The 21,620-nt window shown below is 37.4% G+C and overlaps 2 protein-coding genes across 4 annotated transcripts in view; both read right to left on the bottom strand.

The window, feature by feature from the left end:
• Positions 1–593: 593 nt before the first annotated feature.
• On the bottom strand, positions 594–16,795 carry styxl2 (serine/threonine/tyrosine interacting like 2). 3 transcript variants are annotated; one of them, XM_088074635.1, is made up of 6 exons: positions 16,723–16,795; positions 14,038–14,170; positions 12,134–12,261; positions 9,855–10,086; positions 5,699–5,916; positions 594–3,749 (listed from the first exon to the last, which is right to left on the bottom strand). In XM_088074635.1, exons 2-6 carry the CDS (start codon positions 14,151–14,153, stop codon positions 970–972), a joined length of 3,474 nt encoding a protein of 1,157 aa, XP_087930761.1. In that variant the 5' UTR covers positions 14,154–14,170; positions 16,723–16,795; the 3' UTR covers positions 594–969. The 3 variants fall into 3 exon arrangements, with proteins under 3 accessions (XP_087930761.1, XP_087930760.1, XP_087930762.1); XM_088074634.1 differs by lacking the exon at positions 16,723–16,795 and having other exon boundaries at positions 12,143–12,261; positions 14,038–14,177; XM_088074636.1 differs by lacking the exons at positions 9,855–10,086; positions 12,134–12,261; positions 14,038–14,170; positions 16,723–16,795 and adding an exon at positions 6,675–6,941.
• A 1,478-nt stretch (positions 16,796–18,273) lies between these two features.
• The window catches only part of crfa4 (cytokine receptor family, class I receptor 4), a 46,600-nt gene continuing 43,253 nt past the window's right edge, over positions 18,274–21,620 (bottom strand). The window contains exon 12 of the mRNA XM_088074672.1: positions 18,274–21,612. Within this exon, the coding sequence (XP_087930798.1) occupies positions 20,953–21,612 (660 nt within the window). The 3' untranslated portion in view covers positions 18,274–20,952. The remainder of the gene's footprint in view (positions 21,613–21,620) is intronic.

Here is a 21,620-nt window from a genome sequence, read left to right as displayed (position 1 = left end):
AATTAAGTATAATCAAAATTATACAAAAAAAAAGAAAGAAAGAGAAATAAAACACCCAGTGAACTTGCAGTTCTTACCATGATCATCCCAGGCACACCTGTGAAGGAACGATGCTGTTTAATTATTTTTTTTGGCACCACAAAAAACTCAAAATTATTTTGAAATATTCAAAAGTAAAAACACACCAAAACTCAAAATTGTAAAAAATAAAATAAGAAACAACATTATTACCATGACCATCCCAAGGCACGCCTGTGTAGAAACTATGAACAAACAAAATAGCAAAACAACACCTCAAAAACAAAAGTTTTAAGTTTTTTATCCTGGAAAAGAAGTGCTCATTTGTGCTTATTTGATCAAATTTACAACCAAAATTTTATAAATAAATATATGAGTGAATGGAAAAAAAGTTCTGCATTACAATTTATATTTGGTAAGTAATAGTATAGAGATCATACCTAAATTGTAATATTACTGTCATTATCATCCTTACCTTTTCTATTGTTTTTTTATAGCTGTGATGTATTGTTGTGATTTTGAGTGGTTTGTTTTCATGCAGCGATCCCAATTAATGAAATCGAAGGACCCCCAGGTCATCATTTCTCTCAACATTTATTGCAATAATAAAATTTCGTAACAGTAAAAATGTGATTAGATAAGTTTTCAGGAGTTATCTCCCATGAAAATACGTTAATGTGTTTTACAATCAGTTCTACATTCAGTACGGTGCAACCAAAACCTTAATTTTGGAATAAATTAGTTTTATTAGGCTCTAAATATTCATTTCTAAAAAGTTTTGATGCATGATGAGAAGACAAAGTGCATATTATTCTGGCGTTTCCTCCAAATAAAGTCGTCAGAATAAAAGTGAGACCTAATTTTACAGTAATCACAGTAGATTTTAGGTGTTTTCATGATATTGTTTCATTCTTTGTCTACGAAGTGTTGCTTTAAACTCCAAAACTTTTTCTAACATTCACTTTTGTTTTGTGATTTCGCCTCCTGCTGCGCTCGCCACGCTGCGAGCACCTCGTCGTCCTCGTACTCGCCGGTGGCGGCGGCCCGAGCTCTGATCCTCTGCCTGGTTTGGGCGAGAAAGGAAGTGACCTCGTCCTCCACGTCGTCGCTGTTGGCGGCCTCCTCCCTCCGACTCCTCCGCCCTTCCGTCTCGCTGCTTTCCTGTCTTAAATGATGAGCGAACTTCCTCTTCGTGGAGAGGTCGTGGTAGCTCTCCGTGACCTCATCGCTGTCATCATAAGCTCCGTACACCCGTGCAGCACGGCTGTGTGACTGAGTGAACCGGGAATATTCGCCATCTTCACCTGATATATCATCATGTAACCTTGATCTGTATCTGGAGGTGACGCCATACATTTCCTCGTCTTCGCCATCAGTGTAGGACGCCCTGCGGCTCGAGAAGTCGAATTCGGAGGCGGACGCGTCCAGATCGTCGTACGGATCTTCGTCTGCTCCAGACGGCGGTTTCCTGGGAGGAGGCCGGACGCTCATCAGCCAGTCGTCAACGCTGGTGTTCTTGTCTTTCTCCAGCGCCGGGTTGAGATTCAGGCACCCAGAGAGTCCGAAGGTCCTTGCCGGTTTTTCCTTTTTCTTCGCCTCCTCAAGAAACTCCTCCTCTTTCCTCTTCCTCTCCTCCTCCTCGTCTTCATCCTCCTTCGGTTTCTTCTTCTTGTAGAGGGTGCTGCGCTTGTTGTCTTCCAGGATCTTCTTCTTCTCGTAGGTGGCCATCTTATCCCGCATCTCGGACTTGATCTCTTTGTCCATTGCGTCCAGTTTGCCCATGTCCACCTGGTCCTGGAAGAGGCTGAAAAGCGGCACGCTGGTTGTGGTGATTTTGTTTTTCTTAGTGCCGAGGGTGGAGCCGAGGGTGGAGCCGAGGGTGGAGCCATGGCTAGAACCAAGGGCGGAGCCTCTTCCAGTCATACCGGAGACACCACTTGACCCGCCGCCTGAGAGGACTGACGCCGCTCTGCCTCGACCCTGCGACAGCATGCTGGAGTAGGAGGCGCCGCTCAACAAGGACGCTTTGTCATCGTCCACACCCCGGCCTGAAATCACGCTTGCAGCGCCCCCAAAGCTGAACTCCGACCCGGCACGTGACGGAGGAGGCAGGGTCATCTCACTTTGCTTCTGTTTGATTGTTTCAGTGACGACGTTGGCGATCCAGTTCTGGATGCTCGCCAGATTGACCATCGGTTCACCTCCGGGGCCTTGGACAGTTGGAACCGGGAGGATTGGAGGAACTGGAGTCACGGGGTTGACAGATCTTGTGCCGCGAGGCTGCGACACCGACGATATGACCGACGACCTGCCGCTGAGCATGGACATATTGTCATCATTGGCGACGCTCGGCGGGCCCGTGACTCCGGCTCCAGCCCAGAAGGCGGAGAGAGGAATCGTGCCTCCGCTGACGCAGCTCTCGCTCTCCCAGCCGCACATGGACTGACTCTCCTCTAATGTCTTCTTTGAGCGCTCCAGGATCTCCTCGCGCCTTTGCCGCCGTTTGACCGTTGCAGAGTCCTCGCTGCGACTCATCTCCAAAATCTCGTCCGTGTTCTCCTCCCCGAGACGCTTCTGCTGCCTGAGCTTCCACGCCTGGTATGCCGTCAGATTGACGTCTTGGAAGGACGGTGTCTTGGCCTCACCCTCGCCGTCTCCGTCGCCATCTCCGACAGAGCTTTTTTCGCCGTCCTCTCGATCTTTCTTATTCCAGCCGAACTGGATCCTCTTGATTCGCCAGCGCTCCAATGGCGACATCTTCTCCTTGTTCTTCTGGCAGAACTGGTACATGGAGCTGGTGTCGGACAGGATGCTCTCCACCTCCTCATCTATCTTCTTCTTCCCTCCTTCTCCGCCTTCCGTCGCCGTGCTCTCGCTGCCTTCATCGTCTTCCTTCTTGCGGTAGCGAGCAGCGGCTTGTTCCTCAATCTCGCGCAGCCGCTGCTTCCAAAGATCGGAGTAACTTGTGCAGCTGGAGGTGGACATGGCGTCTGAGGGCGGACGCCTGCCGCGACGCTTCAGCCGCTCTTTCACAGCTCGAACGTCCTCGCTGGTGACGCTCTCCACATCGCCGTCTACGCCTTCTTTTTTTGGACGCCCCCCGGCGAGAGACTCCCCATCCTCGCCGTCGCTGTTCAGCTGCGCCTCCCACCAGTCGTCGTTCTGGTATTTCTCGTTCCTACGCTGCCACTCGCGGATCATGCTATCAAGGCCGTCCTCGTCGTCGCCATCCTCTCCGCCCTCCTGCTCAGGTAGAACGCTCTCTCCGTGGGTCGATCCCTGGTTGTCCGGCCCATTCTGCGCTCCGATCAATCCGCTCCTGAGCGCCGCCGCGGCTGCAGAGGAGGCAACGCTACTCATCACGCTCTCCCCGTCCTCCTCCTCCTCCATCATGATGGACTGCGCTTTCACCTCGATCATACTCTGTTCCTCCTCTTTGTCGGTGTCGTCATCGTCATCATCCCCGCCCTCCCCGAAGATACGAGCGCGCGTGCGTGCGTCGATGACGGAGCACTGGCTGAGCGTCTCGTCGTCATCGTCGCGCTCCTCCATCAGGTTCTCGTTGAGATTTCGCAGCTGCTTCAGGAAGCCCTCGTTGGGGTTGATGGCACGCTTTTTCCTTATGGCGGTCAGGGCCTCCATAATGGTCATGTGATGGAAGATCATCAGGTAGGACGCCACCAGGACTGCGGACCGGCTGATGCCCATCATGGAAACCACAAGAGCCTTTCCTGCAGGAAAACCAAGCATGAACAAAATTTAGATTTGATTTCCACTCAAACACATTAACAGATATCATATATATATATATATATATATATATATATATATATATATATATAAAACAGAATTATAGAGCACTTTATTTGTTTTCCACCTGTGGACTGGAGAGTTACGGTATCCATGTAATGAATATTGATTTCATGTTATTATTTTATTTCATTTTATTTTATTTTATTTTATTTTATTTTATTTTATAATTTTTTAAATTTTTATTTTGATTTTAATACATTTTACTTAAATTATTGTTAGGTCTTAATTTTTAGCACTCTCACTCACTTTGAGCTGCATTTTAAATATGGAAGGTGCTATACAAATAATAATAATAATAATAATAATAATAACAACAATAATTATAATAACTTTCATTATTTTGATCATTAAAAATATAGTAAAATAAAAATATGAATATATACCAATATTTTTAGATATTATATTAAAATATATATTTTGTAATTTAGGCACTGTTTAGGTCATTTTCTCGCATGTGTTTTTTCTTGCTATTTTTCAGGTAATTTTTAAAAATTCCCTTTTTACTTTTTTGCTTTGCTAATTTTTGGGCTATGTCTTGTTAAGTTGCTCATTGCCTTCTCCCCAGGTTTTTGAATAAAGTCAAATAAAGGGTGCTAAGGTTTCACGGGATTTATTGTAAAATATTATAAAAACTCCCTACAGAAGTTGAAAATTGACATTATAATAAAATATAAAAATAAATAAAATATGTGAAGTTAATGTTATTATATCAGAAATCAGATATCATTGGTGTTTACGTGTAGGAATTAATTAAATATGACCATTTCTGGAAATAGTGAAAGTATTTTGAACATCTGACGGCGCACAAACAACTTCATTACGCAAGGAGACGACGTCTTGGGGCCACATGCTGTGAATCAGCTGCAGTCAACAGAGCGACTGTTACGTGAACACAGATGTTCTCTGTGCTCTTCTCAGAAACTCAGAGGTTGTATAAGCGAGGAGACGTCCCGGGTTTTCTATCTGGGATCTTTCACTGCGACGTCCGCTCACAAATACTCACATCAAAACTGCTTCTGGCTATTTCTGCTGAAATGCATGCACTGTTTTTTCCCTGTTAAGTAACAATAAAATAAATCAGAAAATAAAAATCCACGTGAGCTGCGGAGGAAAAACTCCCAAGAAATATAAAAAAAGAAAAGAAAAAAGATTACCCATTTTATCATCATGGTTAGTGCTGGAATGTAACTCACTCTTTTAATAAACATAAATAGGAGGTTATAAAATATGATGTGTTGTAATTCATTAAGTAACTAAACACTTAAAACAAACTCAGCTGCAACAATTAGTTGATTGATTAATCAGTTGATTGATGGTAAATTAGTTGTTTTGATAAACTTTTAAGGTTTTTTTAAATTTTGAGATTCTAATTTTTTGTTTCTATTTTTTAGTTCTTTTTTCCCATTTTTTGGATAGTATATAGTTTTGGGGGTGTTTTTTTTAATGTTGTTTTTATTGTTTAATCAATCAGCCGCCTGTTTTAATAACCATATAAATCTTGCTTTTTTTTTTTTAAATTGTGAGTTTTGAAGAGTCTCTTTTTTTCTGCTTTTGTTTTCAATAATTTTGAGATTTTGGGGTGTTTTTTCAATGAAAAAAAGTTTTGTATTGTTTTGTTTGGATTTTATTATTGTTATGCATTTGGTACTTTTACTTTGAATATTTTGAGTACATGTTCCTGATTATACTCAACTTAGTTTTACTTAAGTAATATTTTAAAAGCAGGACTTTTACTTGTAACACAGTATTTTCACAGTGAGGTCTTAGTACTTTTACTCACTTAAAGGGTCTGGTCTTCCTCCACTGCTGCTCATGACAAGAAAAAAGAAATAAACGGAGACAAAGACACAAACAAACCGTCTCTCACCTTTGTGTGTCAGCAGAGCCTCGTCCAAGAACTCGGCGGTGGGCCGGAAGTGCACAGAGATGTCGGCGTCGGGGAAGTCATCCACCTCGATGCCCATGTACTGGATGTTCATGCCGGCGTAGAAGGACTCGCTCGTGTAGACGCCGGTGCCGTGGGCCGTGTTGAGGATGTGAGTGATGCCCATTCGCTTCAAGCGAGCCTTGTTGACCGCAACCGATCTGAAACACAGAAACAAGAATTACTAGAGATATGACGCTGAGTAAAGCACAGAAATTAATTTTTGCAGAACATTTTGGTGTCATACTTAAGTTGACCTTTGACCCTTGGGGTATTTAATGTCAATATTTTATCCTATGAGACATTTGTGTGAATTTTTGTCAAATTAGTGTATGGATTCTTGAGTAACAGCCATAAACATGTTCTAATTGTTCCTAGAGTTCAAGTGGACGTTTGTGCCAAATTTTAGGAAAATCACTTAAGGTGTTCTTAGGATGTCACGTTAACAAGAATGACAACATTAACGTGAATTGATAATATAATGTAATATAATATAATATAATATAATATAATATAATATAATGTAATATAATATAATATAATATAATATAATATAATATAATATAATATAACATGCATCATGTTCAGAAAGTGTGTTTTTACGCCCTCTTACGGCCGCAGTCAGAAACTACAACCAGCATTAATGTCAATTAATAATATAATATAATTAAAGGCATCATGTTCAGAAAGTGTGTCTTTACGCCCTCTGGCGGCCGCAGTCAGAAACTACAACTAACATCAATGTCAAGTTAGAGGAAATACAGATAGGTAACACTTCCTGTTACATCCTACAAAATAAAATGCTCGTAAAAGACGGGAGTTTAATTAAATATATTTAAATGTTTTACTGACAGTATTAATTTAGCGTGTTGCCTAACTTTATGGTGGTGGTGTCAAAGTTTGACAAAAGCCAACTTACCTCCACAGACGACGTTTTGTTCTCCCAGTTTCCCTCATCAGAAGAAGGTTTAACTTCGGCTAATGTTTTAAGCTAATCAGGAGACTCGAGGGACATGAGCGCCGAGTTTAGCCGGCAGACTTTAAAGTCAGCTCTGATCAGTTTCTTTCGTTAATTTTAATAATATTTAAGTGAAATCAGTCGGTAATCTAGCTCGTTGCAGCCTCAGCAAAGTTGTACTTTATCAACATGATGCAGCAGCTTCCGGTTGATTAAAGCGTGTTTCCGCCCTCAGAAACTACAACCAGCATGAACGTCAGCACTTCCGGTTTCATCCTTCACATTATTTATTATTGTTATTATTTCTGCCAGATATAAATATAGACTGTTATTCTTTGATTTGATTCCAAATATAATCAAGGACTTTATAGTTATAATAGTACATTGATTTAGAAATGTACTAATGAGAATCATTATATTACTATTTTTTTCAAAATCTCAACTTATGGAAAGTATATAACTAGCTTTATTATTATTTCAGAAAACATATTCATTCTATACATGAAATGATTTGGGTGAAATACTACCCTCCTTCTACTTCTTTTAAGATTATTTTTATTTTGTAGGTTTTTAACAGGAAATCTTACCTATCTGTATTTCCTCTAACTTTACACTATGCGAGTTGTAGATTCTGACTGCGGCCGCCAGAGGGCGTAAAAACACGTTTTCTGTACATGATGCCTGTTTTGTGAGGCGGAAACCTCGTATTATATTATATTATATTATATTATATTATATTATATTATATTATATTATATAATTCAGTTGAATATATCTTGACATTAATAAACGTTAATGTTGGTTGTAGTTACCAACTGTGGCCGCCAGAGGGCGTAAAAATAAATTTTCTGAACATGATGCCTGTTATTATATTATATTATATTATATTATATTATATTATATTATATTATATTATATTATATTATATTATATTATATTATATTATATCATTAATTGACATTAACGTTGGTTGTAGTTATTGATTGCAGCCACCAGAGGGCGTAAAAACACATTTTCTGAACATGATGCCTGTTATTATATTATATTATATTATATTATATTATATTATATTATATTATATTATATTATATTAAATCATTAATTGACATTAACGTTGGTTGTAGTTATTGATTGCAGCCACCAGAGGGCGTAAAACACATTTTCTGAACATGATGCCTGTTTTTCGGAGATGAAACCTCTTATTATATTATATTATATTATATTATATTATATTATATTATATTACATTACATTAAATTATATTATATTATATTATATTATATTATATTATATTATATTATATTATATTATATTATATTATATTATATTATATTATATTATATTATATTATATTATATTATGCAGTTGAATATATCTTGACATTAATAAACGTTAATGTTGGTTGCAGTTACCAACTGTGGCCGCCAGAGGGCGTAAAACACATTTTCTGAACATGATGCCTGTTATTATATTATATTATATTATATTATATTATATTATATTATATTATATTATATTATATTATATTATATTATATTATATTATATTATATTATATTAAATCATTAATTGACATTAAAGTTGGTTGTAGTTATTGATTGCAGCCACCAGATGGCATAAAACACATTTTCTGAACATGATGCCTGTTTTTCGAATGGAAACCTCGTATTATATTATATTATATTATATTATATTATATTATATTATATTATATTATATTATATAATGCAGTTGAATATATCTTGACATTAATAAACGTTAATGTTGGTTGTAGTTACCAACTGTGGCCACCAGAGGGCGTAAAAACAAATTTTCTGAACATGATGCCTGTTATTATATATTATATTATATTATATTATATTATATTATATTATATTATATTATATTATATTATATTATATTATATTATATTATATTAAATCATTAATTGACATTAACGTTGGTTGTAGTTATTGACTGCAGCCACCAGAGGGCGTAAAACACATTTTCTGAACATGATGCCTGTTATTATATTATATTATATTATATTATATTAGAATATATTATATTATATCATTAATTGACATTAACGTTGGTTGTAGTTATTGATTGCAGCCACCAGAGGGCGTAAAAACACATTTTCTGAACATGATGCCTGTTTTTCGGAGGCGGAAACCTCGTATTATATTATATTATATTGTATTATATTATATTATATTAAATTATATTGTATTATATTATATTATATTATATTATATTATATTATATTATATAATGCAGTTGAATATATCTTGGCATTAATAAACGTTAATGTTGGTTGCAGTTACCAACTGTGGCCGCCAGAGGGCGTAAAAACACATTTTCTGAACATGATGCCTGTTATTATATTATATTATATTATATTATATTATATTATATTATATTATATCATTAATTGACATTAACGTTGGTTGTAGTTATTGATTGCAGCCACCAGAGGGCGTAAAAACACATTTTCTGAACATGATGCCTGTTATTATATTATATTATATTATATTATATTAAATCATTAATTGACATTAACGTTGGTTGTAGTTATTGATTGCAGCCACCAGAGGGCGTAAAAACACATTTTCTGAACATGATGCCTGTTTTTCGGAGGCGGAAACCTTGTATTATATTTTATTATATTAAATTATATTGTATTATATTATATTATATTATATTATATTATATTATATTATATTATATTATATTATATTATATTATATTATATTATATTATATTATATTATATTATATTATATTATATAATGCAGTTGAATATATCTTGGCATTAATAAACGTTAATGTTGGTTGCAGTTACCAACTGTGGCCGCCAGAGGGCGTAAAACACATTTTCTGAACATGATGCCTGTTATTATATTATATTATATTATATTATATTATATTATATTATATTATATTATATTATATTATATTATATTATATTATATTATATTATATTATATTATATTATATTATATTATATTATATTAACACAAGAATAAGACAGGCCTTAAGAGCACAATGACCTTGACCTTTGACCTATGACCACTAAAATGAAATCACTTTATCAACAAGTCCAAATGGAGTAGTTAGTAGTAGTAGTTGACATTTGGTGGACATTGTCTGGTTGGACTCACTTCTCGGCGACAAAGATGTTGGGCCACACCTCGTCCACGGGGTTGACGGGGGCCTCCAGGCGGTCCTGCACCATGGCCCTCTGGATGTCCAGCACACAGGGGGTGTTGTAAGGGCTGCGGTCATCAATCATGTCCCTGACTCGGTTGTACAGGTCTTCCACCATCAGCTGCTCAGCGGTCTCCAGCATGGACTCCGGGACGGACTCGGCCCGCACGCTGCGAGGCGGCAGCTCTGAGGAGGCAAAAACCCATTAAGATACTCGTCTTTACTGGGTTTACTGGTTGCTTTTAGTTTCTAGTAGTGAATTATAAAGAGTTAAAGCTCAAGAATATGGTATCCAGATCACAGTAAAAGTACTAATACCACACAGTAAAAATGCTCAGTTACAAGTCAAAGTCCTGTGTTGAGAATAATTAAAAGAAAGTATGATCAGGAAAATATACTATTTACTACTAGTATTAAAAATAAAAGTATCAAATGCAAACAAAAAATGCCAAAGAAAGTATATTTAGTTTTAAAAAAACATAAAAACGTTTTTGTTTAAAAACCCATCCCCAAATCTCAAATTTAGTAAAAAGAAAAAATTTTTAAAAAAAAAACCCAAAAAGGAAAACAAAAAAGAAAGAAAACCCTCAAAATTATGAAAAAAAACATTTGAAAAAAAACACCTCAAACCCCCTGTATATTATCAATGAAGAAAAAAATTCAATGAAATGATTAATAATACTAACACACACACACACACACAGACAAACCCATCAGTTAAAAAACATGAGAGGATAGCAATGAGCAACATAACAAGAAATGACCCAAAAATTTAGACACAAACTAATAAAAATATATAATTAACATGAAAATGTTATGAAAATTAACAAAAAAGAGGAAAGTAAAATACAAAAACAAACAAGAAACAGACATGAAATAAGTGTAAACATTTAAAAATTTATATCAGATTTTTTGTAACATATTTTTAATTTTAACAGTTATAAATATAGTTACTGGATATTTTTCCTTTTTTAAAAAATAAAACAAAATATATTTTTAAAACATTTTTAAAATAATTCTGTCAGTCCTTTTATATTTTTCCACTCTTTTCTTTTCACTTTATACCAATTTCTTGCATTTTCCCATGTTTTCGAAGAGAGTTAAATATTTTTGCACAGATTTGAAAGGTTTAAACATGTGAGAGGCGTCTGAATCCAGGTCTCAAAGGGTTAAAACACACGTATATTTGATCTCTTTGGGCGAAGCTGCACGTCAGAGCAGGAGGGTCATTAATGCAGAGAGCTGCTGCCGCGGCTGCACATGAAACATGGATCATCCATTAAAGGCGTCACTAATGCATCGTAATGTCGGAGCGCCGCAGCTGCCAGCTAATTCCCTCAATCAGCGCGGCCCCGCTCCTCCGCAAACGACACGGGGCCCATAATGAGCTGAGGGGACGAGACGGAGACTGAAGAGCCTCGACCACGTTAGTGGACGTGGAAATGTTTAATGCCGCATCTGGATGAGGAGTGAAAGATGAGCCTGATGTGATCTGAGTTCACTCCTCCAATTTATTCAGAATTTAAAATCCTTTGAACATGAAGGATTCGCTTTATTTCCCAAATTTAACGCCATCAGACTGTAACTCTGCGCACAAAATCAAGCTTAAAACAATCCTACAGTAATATGATTTTCTCCGTTCATTGGGTTTATTATTTTAACCAACATCAGTCCTAATCATAAAGATCAAATATTTATTAATTTTCACAATTTTAACCCTTTAAAAACCAGGGTTTTGTCATGTTGCCACTATGTTTTTAGATTAAAAAAAATACACACACACAAAAGATGAATTATTTTCAATATACTTGGCATTGGATTTACATAATATTTACATGGTTTGGTCAACAAATGATATTCACCAGGATGACATGGAATTTGTGTCCCCTCCACTGCCACCTAATTTAAATTTTAAAGTACTACACCATGTGGAAAAGCTCACTCCAGGGTCCAAACTCTCTGCGTGCATTATCCCACTTTCACCGTCATCAACGACCGCTTACACACCCCAACACACGTGGGGGTGTAAGGGCCCTTTCATCGCTGCTTGCAGCTTAAATTATTATTATATTTGAGAAATTTCTCTTTTTTGCGAAAATACTTTTCTTTTCTTCTAAAAAACAAACAATCAGGTCATTTTCTTGTCATCTTCTTGCAGTCGGCACCTTACACTGAGCTGCTCATTGCCGGGTTATTTTCAGCCGTCTGCTCAGGACGCAAGTGTCACACAAACCTGTCTCACCCTCGCTGATGATCTTCTTGGCGGCGATGGCGGACGAGAGGTGGATGGGCTCCATGAAGATGCTCGCAGCGTCCGAGCCGGAAATCATGGAGAACCTGGACTCTGACGCCATCGAGAAACTGGAGGACAGACGAGACAAGTTCACCAGAACTGACTAGAACAGCCTAAAAAGGGTCAGTTTAGAGCAGCCACCTGCTTCATCTCGGGTCCACTTTTACAAAAAAACAGGAGGCTGAGGGACATTTTCAGATATTAGGACATTTCTAGGATTTTAAATTAATTGGCATAAGTCAGAGACTATGCCTGTCTCTAGAACATGTTTTGCATCAGATGTGTCTACTTTCCAGTTCAAGTGGATCCCAGAGGGCAGGAAGTATTTGGGTTTTGAAAATTATGTGCAAATTTAGAGAATATTGTTAAAATGAACATGTTACCATTACTTCAGGATATAAAGAACAATCCAGAAAGGTGGAAAATAATTAATCTCACTATGTGAGGCAAAAAAAAAAAACATTAAGATGGTGATAGCTCCTCAATTTAATAACGTATCAATGATGTTGCCACTAAATATAATCATAGGATATTTCAACAAAATAATCAAATCATCCGAGACAATAACGGAATGGGAAAAGGCCAAGGATCAGCTTTAATAAGCTGCGTGCTCCTGGGAAAAACAGCAGTTTGACACTCGCTAATGTGAAAATACACATTTAATTAGTTTAACATTAGACACAACATGATTCTCACCTGGATTGGACAAAAATAGAGAAATCTATGACGGCCCCTTTCTCACCCATCACAGGCTACACAAACACACGGAGAAATAAACCCCATACTTCAGCACTCCTCGTGGGTGTGGTACATCTCAATGTAGGCAAGTGTACTCTTCTATATGGAATAATCCCCAAATACGGCCAGGGAAACGATTTTAGTTTGAGTAACTGGCAGGAGAGCGGCATGTGTGTGGTTAATGATTTGTATGGAGAAGACTCATTTAAAACATATCAGGAGTTAGCTGACCAGTTTGATTTGCAGAGGAAGGGATAATTCTGGAAATATCTCCAGTTACGGAGCAGTATAGGGAGCCTGTTCAAATCTAACAAGGGTTTAGAGGAATCCAGTATGATGCAGAAGCTCTTGACTTACCAGCCGTAACACACAGAGCTTCATTGTTCCATAAAAGCATTAGAAATATACCAAGAAATCACTGTGAAAGTTTGAGGTTTATTTGGCAAAGGGACTTAGGACAACAGGCGACATGGCAGGATATAATCTCTAATAGTGGGTGGGCCACAAGAGATATTAGAAATACATTTACACATTACAAAATTATACACAGATATTATTTAACTCCATCAAAGCTGTTTACAGTGGGCTGGATACACGACAGAAAACTCGGTGAATGGGTGAGGCGGCCATTCCCACACTCCCCTCTGTTGTGTCTGTTCTGGGATAGGACATGTTTGCCACCGGATGTCTCTAGAGCGTTCAGCTATTAGTAAATAGTTTCATTACTGCAGCAAGATTGGTTTTAAGGTATTGGAAAAACATTAAAAAAAGCCCTGAATGCCTGAGTGTATGGGCACATGTACGAAGTGTTTGTGTAGCTGCAGACTGTCCTTGTTTGTGTTGTTTTGTTCTGTTTGTTCTGTTTAATGTTTTATAAGCCACGTCTTTTTGTAAAGAATGTCTTATTAAAGAAAATCAATAGAAAATTTAAATGAAAAAAAAAAGTATCAGTGGTTAAGAGTAATATTGGGAAGCGAAACGTTGTGGAGACATAGAGCTGATTCTGACGTGTTTCATGTGTTTCGTGTGTTTGTGGGACTGAATCCAAGAGTTTACGTGAGGCTAAGCAGCAGTCTGGTGTTTTGTGTCTTCAGGTGTTCTCCTACCTGGGTGACGGACAGCGGAGGTAATGAGACTGGATCTCTTGGACGCTCCTGTCCTCCTCCTCTCCATCAGGAACCGTCTGATCGCCATGCTCCCCGCTCTCATTGGTCGACGCCATGGCAACCAGGATCCCTCCTACCATTGATAAAAAACACTTAACTGAAGTTAACTTTGTAGTTATTCAATGCATGCTGTTATAAAGGTGCTTAACCAACGAACCCTTTTTGTTGGAAGAAAATGTTCGTCACTGGTTCCCTGTAAGACTAAGGGTTCCATTCAAAACTGTTTTCTTAATAAAATAGATCTCTTTAGAACCTTTTATTGGGGGATCAGGACAGAACCTTTCACAGACAATTTGGATATGATGCTTCATTGTTGGGTTCTAGGTAGAACCTTCTGAAACGGTTCGAGGTAGAACCAAACAAAGGTTCACTAATGGGACAAGCTGAAGAACCCAGTGTAGTTCTAGTTAGGTTTCTTGATAGGACCATTCGTCTCACAAAGTACCAGTGAAGAACATTGTCTTTAAAAAAGGGGTTCTTTGGTTAATGTTTCTTAATAGTACCATTAGTCTCACAAAGAAGAACTGAAGAACGCTTTCTTCCAAAGAAAAAAAAAAGTTCTTTGGTTAATAATGATTCGTAATGGAACGCTTAGTCTAACAAAGAACCCTTTCTTTAATAAATGTTGCTTTGAATGAAAAAATGATTACTGATGAAACCTTCTTTAAAAAAGGGGGATTTTTTTCAATGAAAAGGGTTCCTTATTCTTTCAAAGAGCCTTTGGAGGACCCTTTTTTCAGAAACAGGTCTTTAAGTGAAAAGGGTTCTTAATTGAAACTTAAGGAGACTCTGAGGGGCCTTTTTCAAAAAGGGGTTCTTTTGATGAAAATGGTTCTTCATGTCACTCTAAGTCTTACAAAGAATCTTAAATAACCTTTTTTCAAAAATGGGTTCTTTGATGAAAAGGGTCCTTAATGGAACTCTTAAGTCTTACAAAGAACCTTTGAAGAACCCGTTTTTAAAAAGGGATTGGATCAAATAAGTTCTTACTGGAACCCCTACAAAGAATCTTTAAAGGACTCTTTCTCCAAAAAAGGCTTCTTTGGATGAAACTTGCTCTTCCCCTAGTCTGACAAAGAACCCTTTTGGAACCCTTTCTTTCAAAATAAAAGGGTCTTTGAATAAAAAATGGCTTTGAATGAAAACTTTCATCTTAGAAAGAACCCAAAGAAATATGTTCTTCAGAAGCACATGTTTATGGGTAGATCCTCAGCCCTTCAAGACAAACCCTTTTCAAGAGAGTGAAGCAAAATGTAGTGGAAAAACTTTAGGTTAGAAACCAAACAAATGGTTCTACAGCAGAACATGAGAGCAAAGTTAAACAGGGTTCTTCATTATGTGCTGAATAATAGATTCATACTGCAAGAGCTGCCTGTTGTTTATGAAGAATATATACAAGGAACATTAAAGCAAACAATGGACCAAATTACAGATATTACGCAGAACATTCAGCGAGAAACTAGAACCGAAAGACGGGACAGAAGAGCTGGTTTGTGTGTGAGAACAAACAGGAATGTATGACCTAATGTTGCAATAAAAGAAGCTGCCACTGTTCTCTGAATCACACTCAAAGAGAGGAACCTCGTGAACCTCCAGGGTCTGAAGATGATCACTACTTTATAAAAAGAAGTGAGGCACATGATGCCCTTAAAAACATTTTGTAGTTTAAATTAATTGTAGTTGGTAAAAGCCTGAAATGTATGGAGGTTTGTCTCGAGATTGTTTGTGTGAACACAAAAGGCTGTAAATGTGTAATCTGTAAATATAAAAAAAATTATAAATACAAAAAAGAATTGTACACTCAAAAAACAGATTAAAAAATACACAAATTTAAAAATAAAACAAGTTGTAAATGTTTTTCATATATTTGTAAATGAATTTTCACGTTTTTTTTTCATTTGTAGACTTTTTGTGTATTTGCAGATTTGTTCTATACATGCAAAATATATTTTTTTCAGTTTACAAATCTTTAATTTTTGGTAGTTATGGAAAGTATTTTATCTTTACGGATAACACACAGATTTACACATTTACACAGACTTGATTTATTTACAAATAATATTGACACAAATCTATCTCCACAGGTTTCACACTACTTTATAAACTGTTGGGTTTTTTAGAAGTAAAGGTCAGATGTGTTTTGCGTGTAAAAATTATAATTTATAATGTAACAAAAGCTCTCAGATAAATGTAAAGAAGTAGAAGTACAGAACAGCATAAAAAGAAAAGACTCAAATAAAGTAAAAGTACCTCAAATGTGTACTCTCAGTTTTGCGACTGTTGAAACCTCAATAAAAATTGTGTTTTTGACATGATGTTGCTGTTAATGTGTATGTACGGTGTGTGTGTGTGTGTGTGTGTGTGTGTGTGTGTGTGTGTGTGTGTGTGTGTGTGTGAGATATGAGGCTGGTGTATTTTTAGCAGTGTGACAGCTGCCTCAGAGCTCTGAAAGGCCTCACAGCTCTGAGTGTCACACAACTGAACAACGATCAAAAGACAGAAAGTCAAAAAAATATTTAAAAACTGAACATAAAACACCAAATCTGTGTGTGTGTGTGTGTGTGTGTGTGTGTGTGTGTGTGTGTGTGTGTGTGTGTGTGTGTGTGTGTGTGTGTGTGTTCTCACCTCGGCCGTCACAGTGGGTCTGCAGGAGGTGGTCTGAAGCTGACGGTGCTCAGAGTGACACTGACAGAGTTCTGCCCCCTCAGGCCTGCAGAGACCCCGACACCCGACACCACCACCCCCCCAGTACTGTTACTTCAGTAACTGAGTATTTTTACTACAGTAAAAGCATTCAGGTACTACGGTAAAAGTGCAGCAGTAACTGAGTACACTTACTGCATTAATTGCACACTGTAACTGCACCGCGTACTCTGACTGCACTAACTATATACTTTTACTCAACTAACATTCATTTTACTGACCTGCACATTTTAACTGCACAAAATGAGCACTTTTACTGACCTGAGTACTTTTACTGACCTAACTGAGTACTTCTACTGGCCTAACAGTGCTTTTCTAACTGAATACTTTTACTGTAGCAACTGAAAACTTTTACTGCAGTAACTGTGCACTTTTACTGCAGTCATTCAGTACTGTTACTGCATTAACAAGTACTGTTACTGCACCAACCGAGTACTTTCTTACTTCTTTTACTTTTTCTCTTGTCCTTCTTTCCTTTCTATATTTTTTGCACAGCTGAGGAAGAAAATTTAGTTTGCACATATTTTATTGAATGATTTTTTTAAACTCACAAAGGAGAGAGTGCAGATTTTTATAGTAATATTTTGATGTGCCTGTGAAGATGTTAAATATATAAATGTAAATATATATATATATCTAATTTTTTTTCTCATTATTTCCTTAATTCTTCCTTTATCTTCTTTCTTTCTGTCTTTCTCCTCCTTAAACACTGCTCGTGTTTATCTGAAGTCAGCTGACAATCGACTCTATTTATAACCTCAGAGAGCCACTCATTGAAGTCACACGGTCTCACACACACACACACACACACACACACAAACACACACACACACACACACACACACACACACACACACACACACACACACACACACCCACACACACACACACACACACACACACACACACACACACACACACACACACACAGAGGTTTGAGTGTTTCCACATCAGAAAAACAACATTTTAACGCCACATCCAGTCACTAGATATGCATGTTTTTTTGTTTTATTTTGATGAGTTTTTTACTATTTTTGACCCTTTGAAACCAAAACAAAGGCTAGATTTCTTTCAAAAACACGTGAAAAAGGCATTGAGAAACAATAGACAAAAAATCAAAGACACAAGAAAAGAAAGAAATAGAAACGAAAAACAGTTTAAAGCAAGAAATTAGTAGAAAAAAGCAAGAAAGTTACCTGAAAATTAGTGTGAGAAAAAGAAAAGAAATCTTTTTTCTTTTTTCCCTAAATATTTTTAAATTATTTTTTAAAATAATTTTCTAAATCTACTAATTTCTTGCAATTTGTGGAACATTTTTTTTTACCACCGCATTTTTCCACGATTTTTGAAAAGGGTTAAGGTAAAAGAAAGTGTTAATAAAAATGCAAAATAAACATTTCTTCTTCTGCTCTTCGTAATGTTCCCCCTAACGTTTCCACAGAGTTGCGTAATAAATGAACAACACATCTCAGCTGATTTTTCACTTTTTATTGCGTCAGATACAAAGTGCGTCTGTCAGACGAGCGGGTTTTGTGGTTTTGTCACAATAAAAGGTGGAAATGTAACTAACACTGTGCAGGTTTTTGTACAGCACTTGTCAACACAGCACACACGTGCACACATTTACACGTAAAGAGTCCGTTACTGTTTAACCATTTTTGGCTGTGTGGGAAACAAATTCTGCTCTGTGAAAAAAAAGGCACAAACAGCATGACAGCGAACAGAAACAACGCTGGATCAATAACCAGTTTTATACTTTAGTGTTTTCCAGCTGCTCTAAGGAGCATCGAGGTCAGCAGAGCTTCAGATCGTTCGATTTATCACCTCAGAGCAACGCGACAGACATTTAAAGAAAACTGCACGAGTGAACACGTTGAAGGATAATCAACAAAAAAAATCAACCACACTTTCTGGACTTAACCTGGAAATGTTTCCTTTCCATAATAAATAAAGGGTGATTTTCTTTTTCTTTTTGCAATTTTTTGGGCAATTGTTTTTCTTTGAAATTTGTAATGATGTACTGAAAAAAAAACTCTTGGCAGGGTTTTTTCTTTTTTATTTAAAGCTTTTTGGGTGATTTTTCTCTTCACAAATTTTGGGTGATTTTCACAAGAAAATTGCTGATTTTTTCTTTTAATTGTTTGGGGTTTGAAAGATGTGTTTTTTTTCTATTTTGGGGCAATTTCTTTTTCTTTAAAATGTTTTGGGTGCTTTTTTAAAACTTTTGGCATTATGGTTATTTTTAAATAAAACATGCCTTCCAAACCCATGGGGCCACAAAAATAAAAATTGCCCAAATTACAATTTATTATGGTCAGAAACTGTTAAAAAACAGAAATTATCATTGGATTTTCACATTTCCACGGCTCCACACAAGGTGGGATGGGAGAAAAGACAATGAGACATAGTCAGGGAGAAACACGGCGTCTTTCACATGCAGATTAATATTCCTTTCATGTTCAGGATAATCAAATATCCCACCATCGCCTTTTTGATTAATGGAACGAGCTTGTGCTGAATATGAGTGTAAGCGACGATATCTGAGGAAAATTAAAGAATGTGCAATGAAGCTTATGGTCTTGTGTAAAATCCCAACTATACGACGGGATAAGGCTAATATCTGGAGTATTACAGCATGTAAACAGAGAAGAAAGAAAGAGGATGCTGAGTGAAATAATAAAAGGTAAAGTCTGACATCGCTTTTTTATTTTTCCTGAGAAAGAAATCCTGAATGTGTTAATACTGAATTTATATTTCTGTGACTCTGTGCTCTGAGGATATCAATTTGTCCCAAAATTATGTGTCAAACTTCAAAAACAGAAAAGAGTTCCAGTGACTGTTTTTATACTGAATTCTGGAGACTTTTGCAGAAAGAACAAATCAAAGGAATAAGCCTGCAACTTCAGCAGCATTTTTATGCAAATTGTTTTAATTTTTAGAGAAAAATGATGAATAATTTGCCTCTCTGACATCATCATCAATATATTATATTTCGTAGTTTATATATAGTTTGCTGGCAATATGTTTAGTTCTGAAATATAATAACCTCTCGGAAAAATACGTCATTATTCTCGTAAAATTCTGAACTTTTTTCTCATAAAATTAAGACTTCATTCTTGTAATATTATTTTTTTTTTCAAAATAATACGACTTTTTCCTCAAAAATTCCGACTTAATTTTCGTTATATTATGACTATTCTCAAAATCTACCTTTTTTTCTTTAACGTGGCCGTATAGTAGAAAAGCAATATAATTCAATGTTTTCACAATCATACAAAAATCATAATAAACTTGTAGCTGGTGTCGAGGGTGAGGTTGTTTGTATCAGCGATTCTCCAGAAGGCCACAAATAAATACAAATAATATTGAGACAAATCGATCTCAACAGTTCTCTCTTCAATATGACGGAGGGTTAGGGCCACGCTAAAGAAAAAAGTTAGATTTCATAATATTTTGAGTAAAAGGTTCTCATACTTTCTCATACTTTTTCTCTCAAAATAATACAACTTTATTCCTGTAATATTACGAGAACAAAGTCGTAATTTTGAGAATAAAGTCTGAATATTTTGTGAAAAGAAAGTTGTAATATTATGACAATAAAGTCATAGGTTTACAAGAAAAAAGTCATCATTTTTTAAAAATTCTCATAATATTACCAGCTCACACTCATAATATTACTTTTTTTTACCTCGAAATATTACTACATTTTTCTTATAATATTACGACTTTATTTTCAACGTCTCAAAATATCTTTTTTTTCAGTGTGGCCCTAAAAGACTTCATTACCCATTAATACGGTTTGTGGTGATTCCGCTTTGTTTTTTGCTCTCGATTTTGAATTTGTTCAGCTGAAATTGGCTCTGGCTTCGTCGTCGGCAGCTTCGGTGAGCAGAGTTACCAAAAAGAGAGACGAGTTGAGGTCCAAAGGAACTTTACAAACAAACGCAACGCCACAAACGGTGTTTGGTGGAGTTTGCATTGCAGTTTTTTCGGTCGTCAAAAACAGTTTGTTGACTTGTTTTCGAAGTGGCGCTGGGACGTTTGCGAGCTAAAAAAAAAGGCTCTTTGGCGGCCGATGTCCTGCAGGTGTACTTCCTGTTTGAAAGTCAACGTATTCTTCTCTGAAGTGCAGCAGGAGTCGCTTTTTTCAGCTCAGCCTTTGTTGTCGACGGCGACAGGCAGCAAAGGGACTGCCGCCTCGCTCCGCTCTGCCTCGCTGACTTCTTTCATCACGTTTTTCCTTGCCTGGCAGTCGGCGGGCTTCTTCTTCTTCTTCTCCTCCAAGTCGACCTTCGGGGGAGGCGGGAAATCATGGCAGTACGGCGGCGGTGGCAGACACGGCACCAGGTGCACCTCGCCGCTTTCGTTCATGAGCTGGACGCAGGTGTAGAAGTCTTGCGGAGACCGGCTGGTGGAAATGGAAACAGGGACGGCGTCTGGACGGCCCAGATGTCCCATCACACTGTACTCTGTCCCTGGCAGAGACACGATCTCAGGCCGTGGCCAAGAGGACAGCACGTTCAACACCGGGGCGAAGGCGTCGGCGGGCGGGGAGCAGTACGGTGACTGCACATACGACGTCGGGTGTTGGGTTGTAAGATGGTTTCTGGCGCCCACAGGCGTCAGGTCGCACGAGACCATCAAGGCGTCCCTCTGGCCATCCGTGGAGTCGGCTGGGACGCTGCAGTCCTTCGGCGTGGTGAGGTAGACGTCGTTGGCGCTGACCGGGTCCCAAACCTCTTCCGTGTAGCTCGGAGGTCTGTAGCTGTGGAAGTTACTGAAGTGATGGTTGATTTCGTCCAAGTTCCCCTTCTGAGGGC

Source organism: Plectropomus leopardus, chromosome 24 (genome assembly GCF_026936395.1).
Source record: "Plectropomus leopardus strain MGB_pleo_1.0 chromosome 24, ASM2693639v1, whole genome shotgun sequence".
Taxonomy (NCBI): Eukaryota; Metazoa; Chordata; class Actinopteri; order Perciformes; family Serranidae; genus Plectropomus; species Plectropomus leopardus.
The sequence above is the reverse complement of the archived record's forward strand: the minus strand, read 5'-3'. Positions and strand labels throughout refer to the sequence as shown.

Excerpts from the sequence above, each read along its gene's own strand:
- styxl2 (XM_088074634.1), bottom strand. The coding sequence starts at position 14,177 with ATGGTAGGAGGGATCCTGGTTGCCATGGCGTCGACCAATGAGAGCGGG. Across the intron at positions 10,087-12,142 it reads CAAGAAGATCATCAGCGAGG|AGCTGCCGCCTCGCAGCGTG; the intron begins GTGAGACAGGTT and ends TTGCCTCCTCAG. Across the intron at positions 3,750-5,698 it reads GGCTCTGCTGACACACAAAG|GAAAGGCTCTTGTGGTTTCC; the intron begins GTGAGAGACGGT and ends GTTTTCCTGCAG.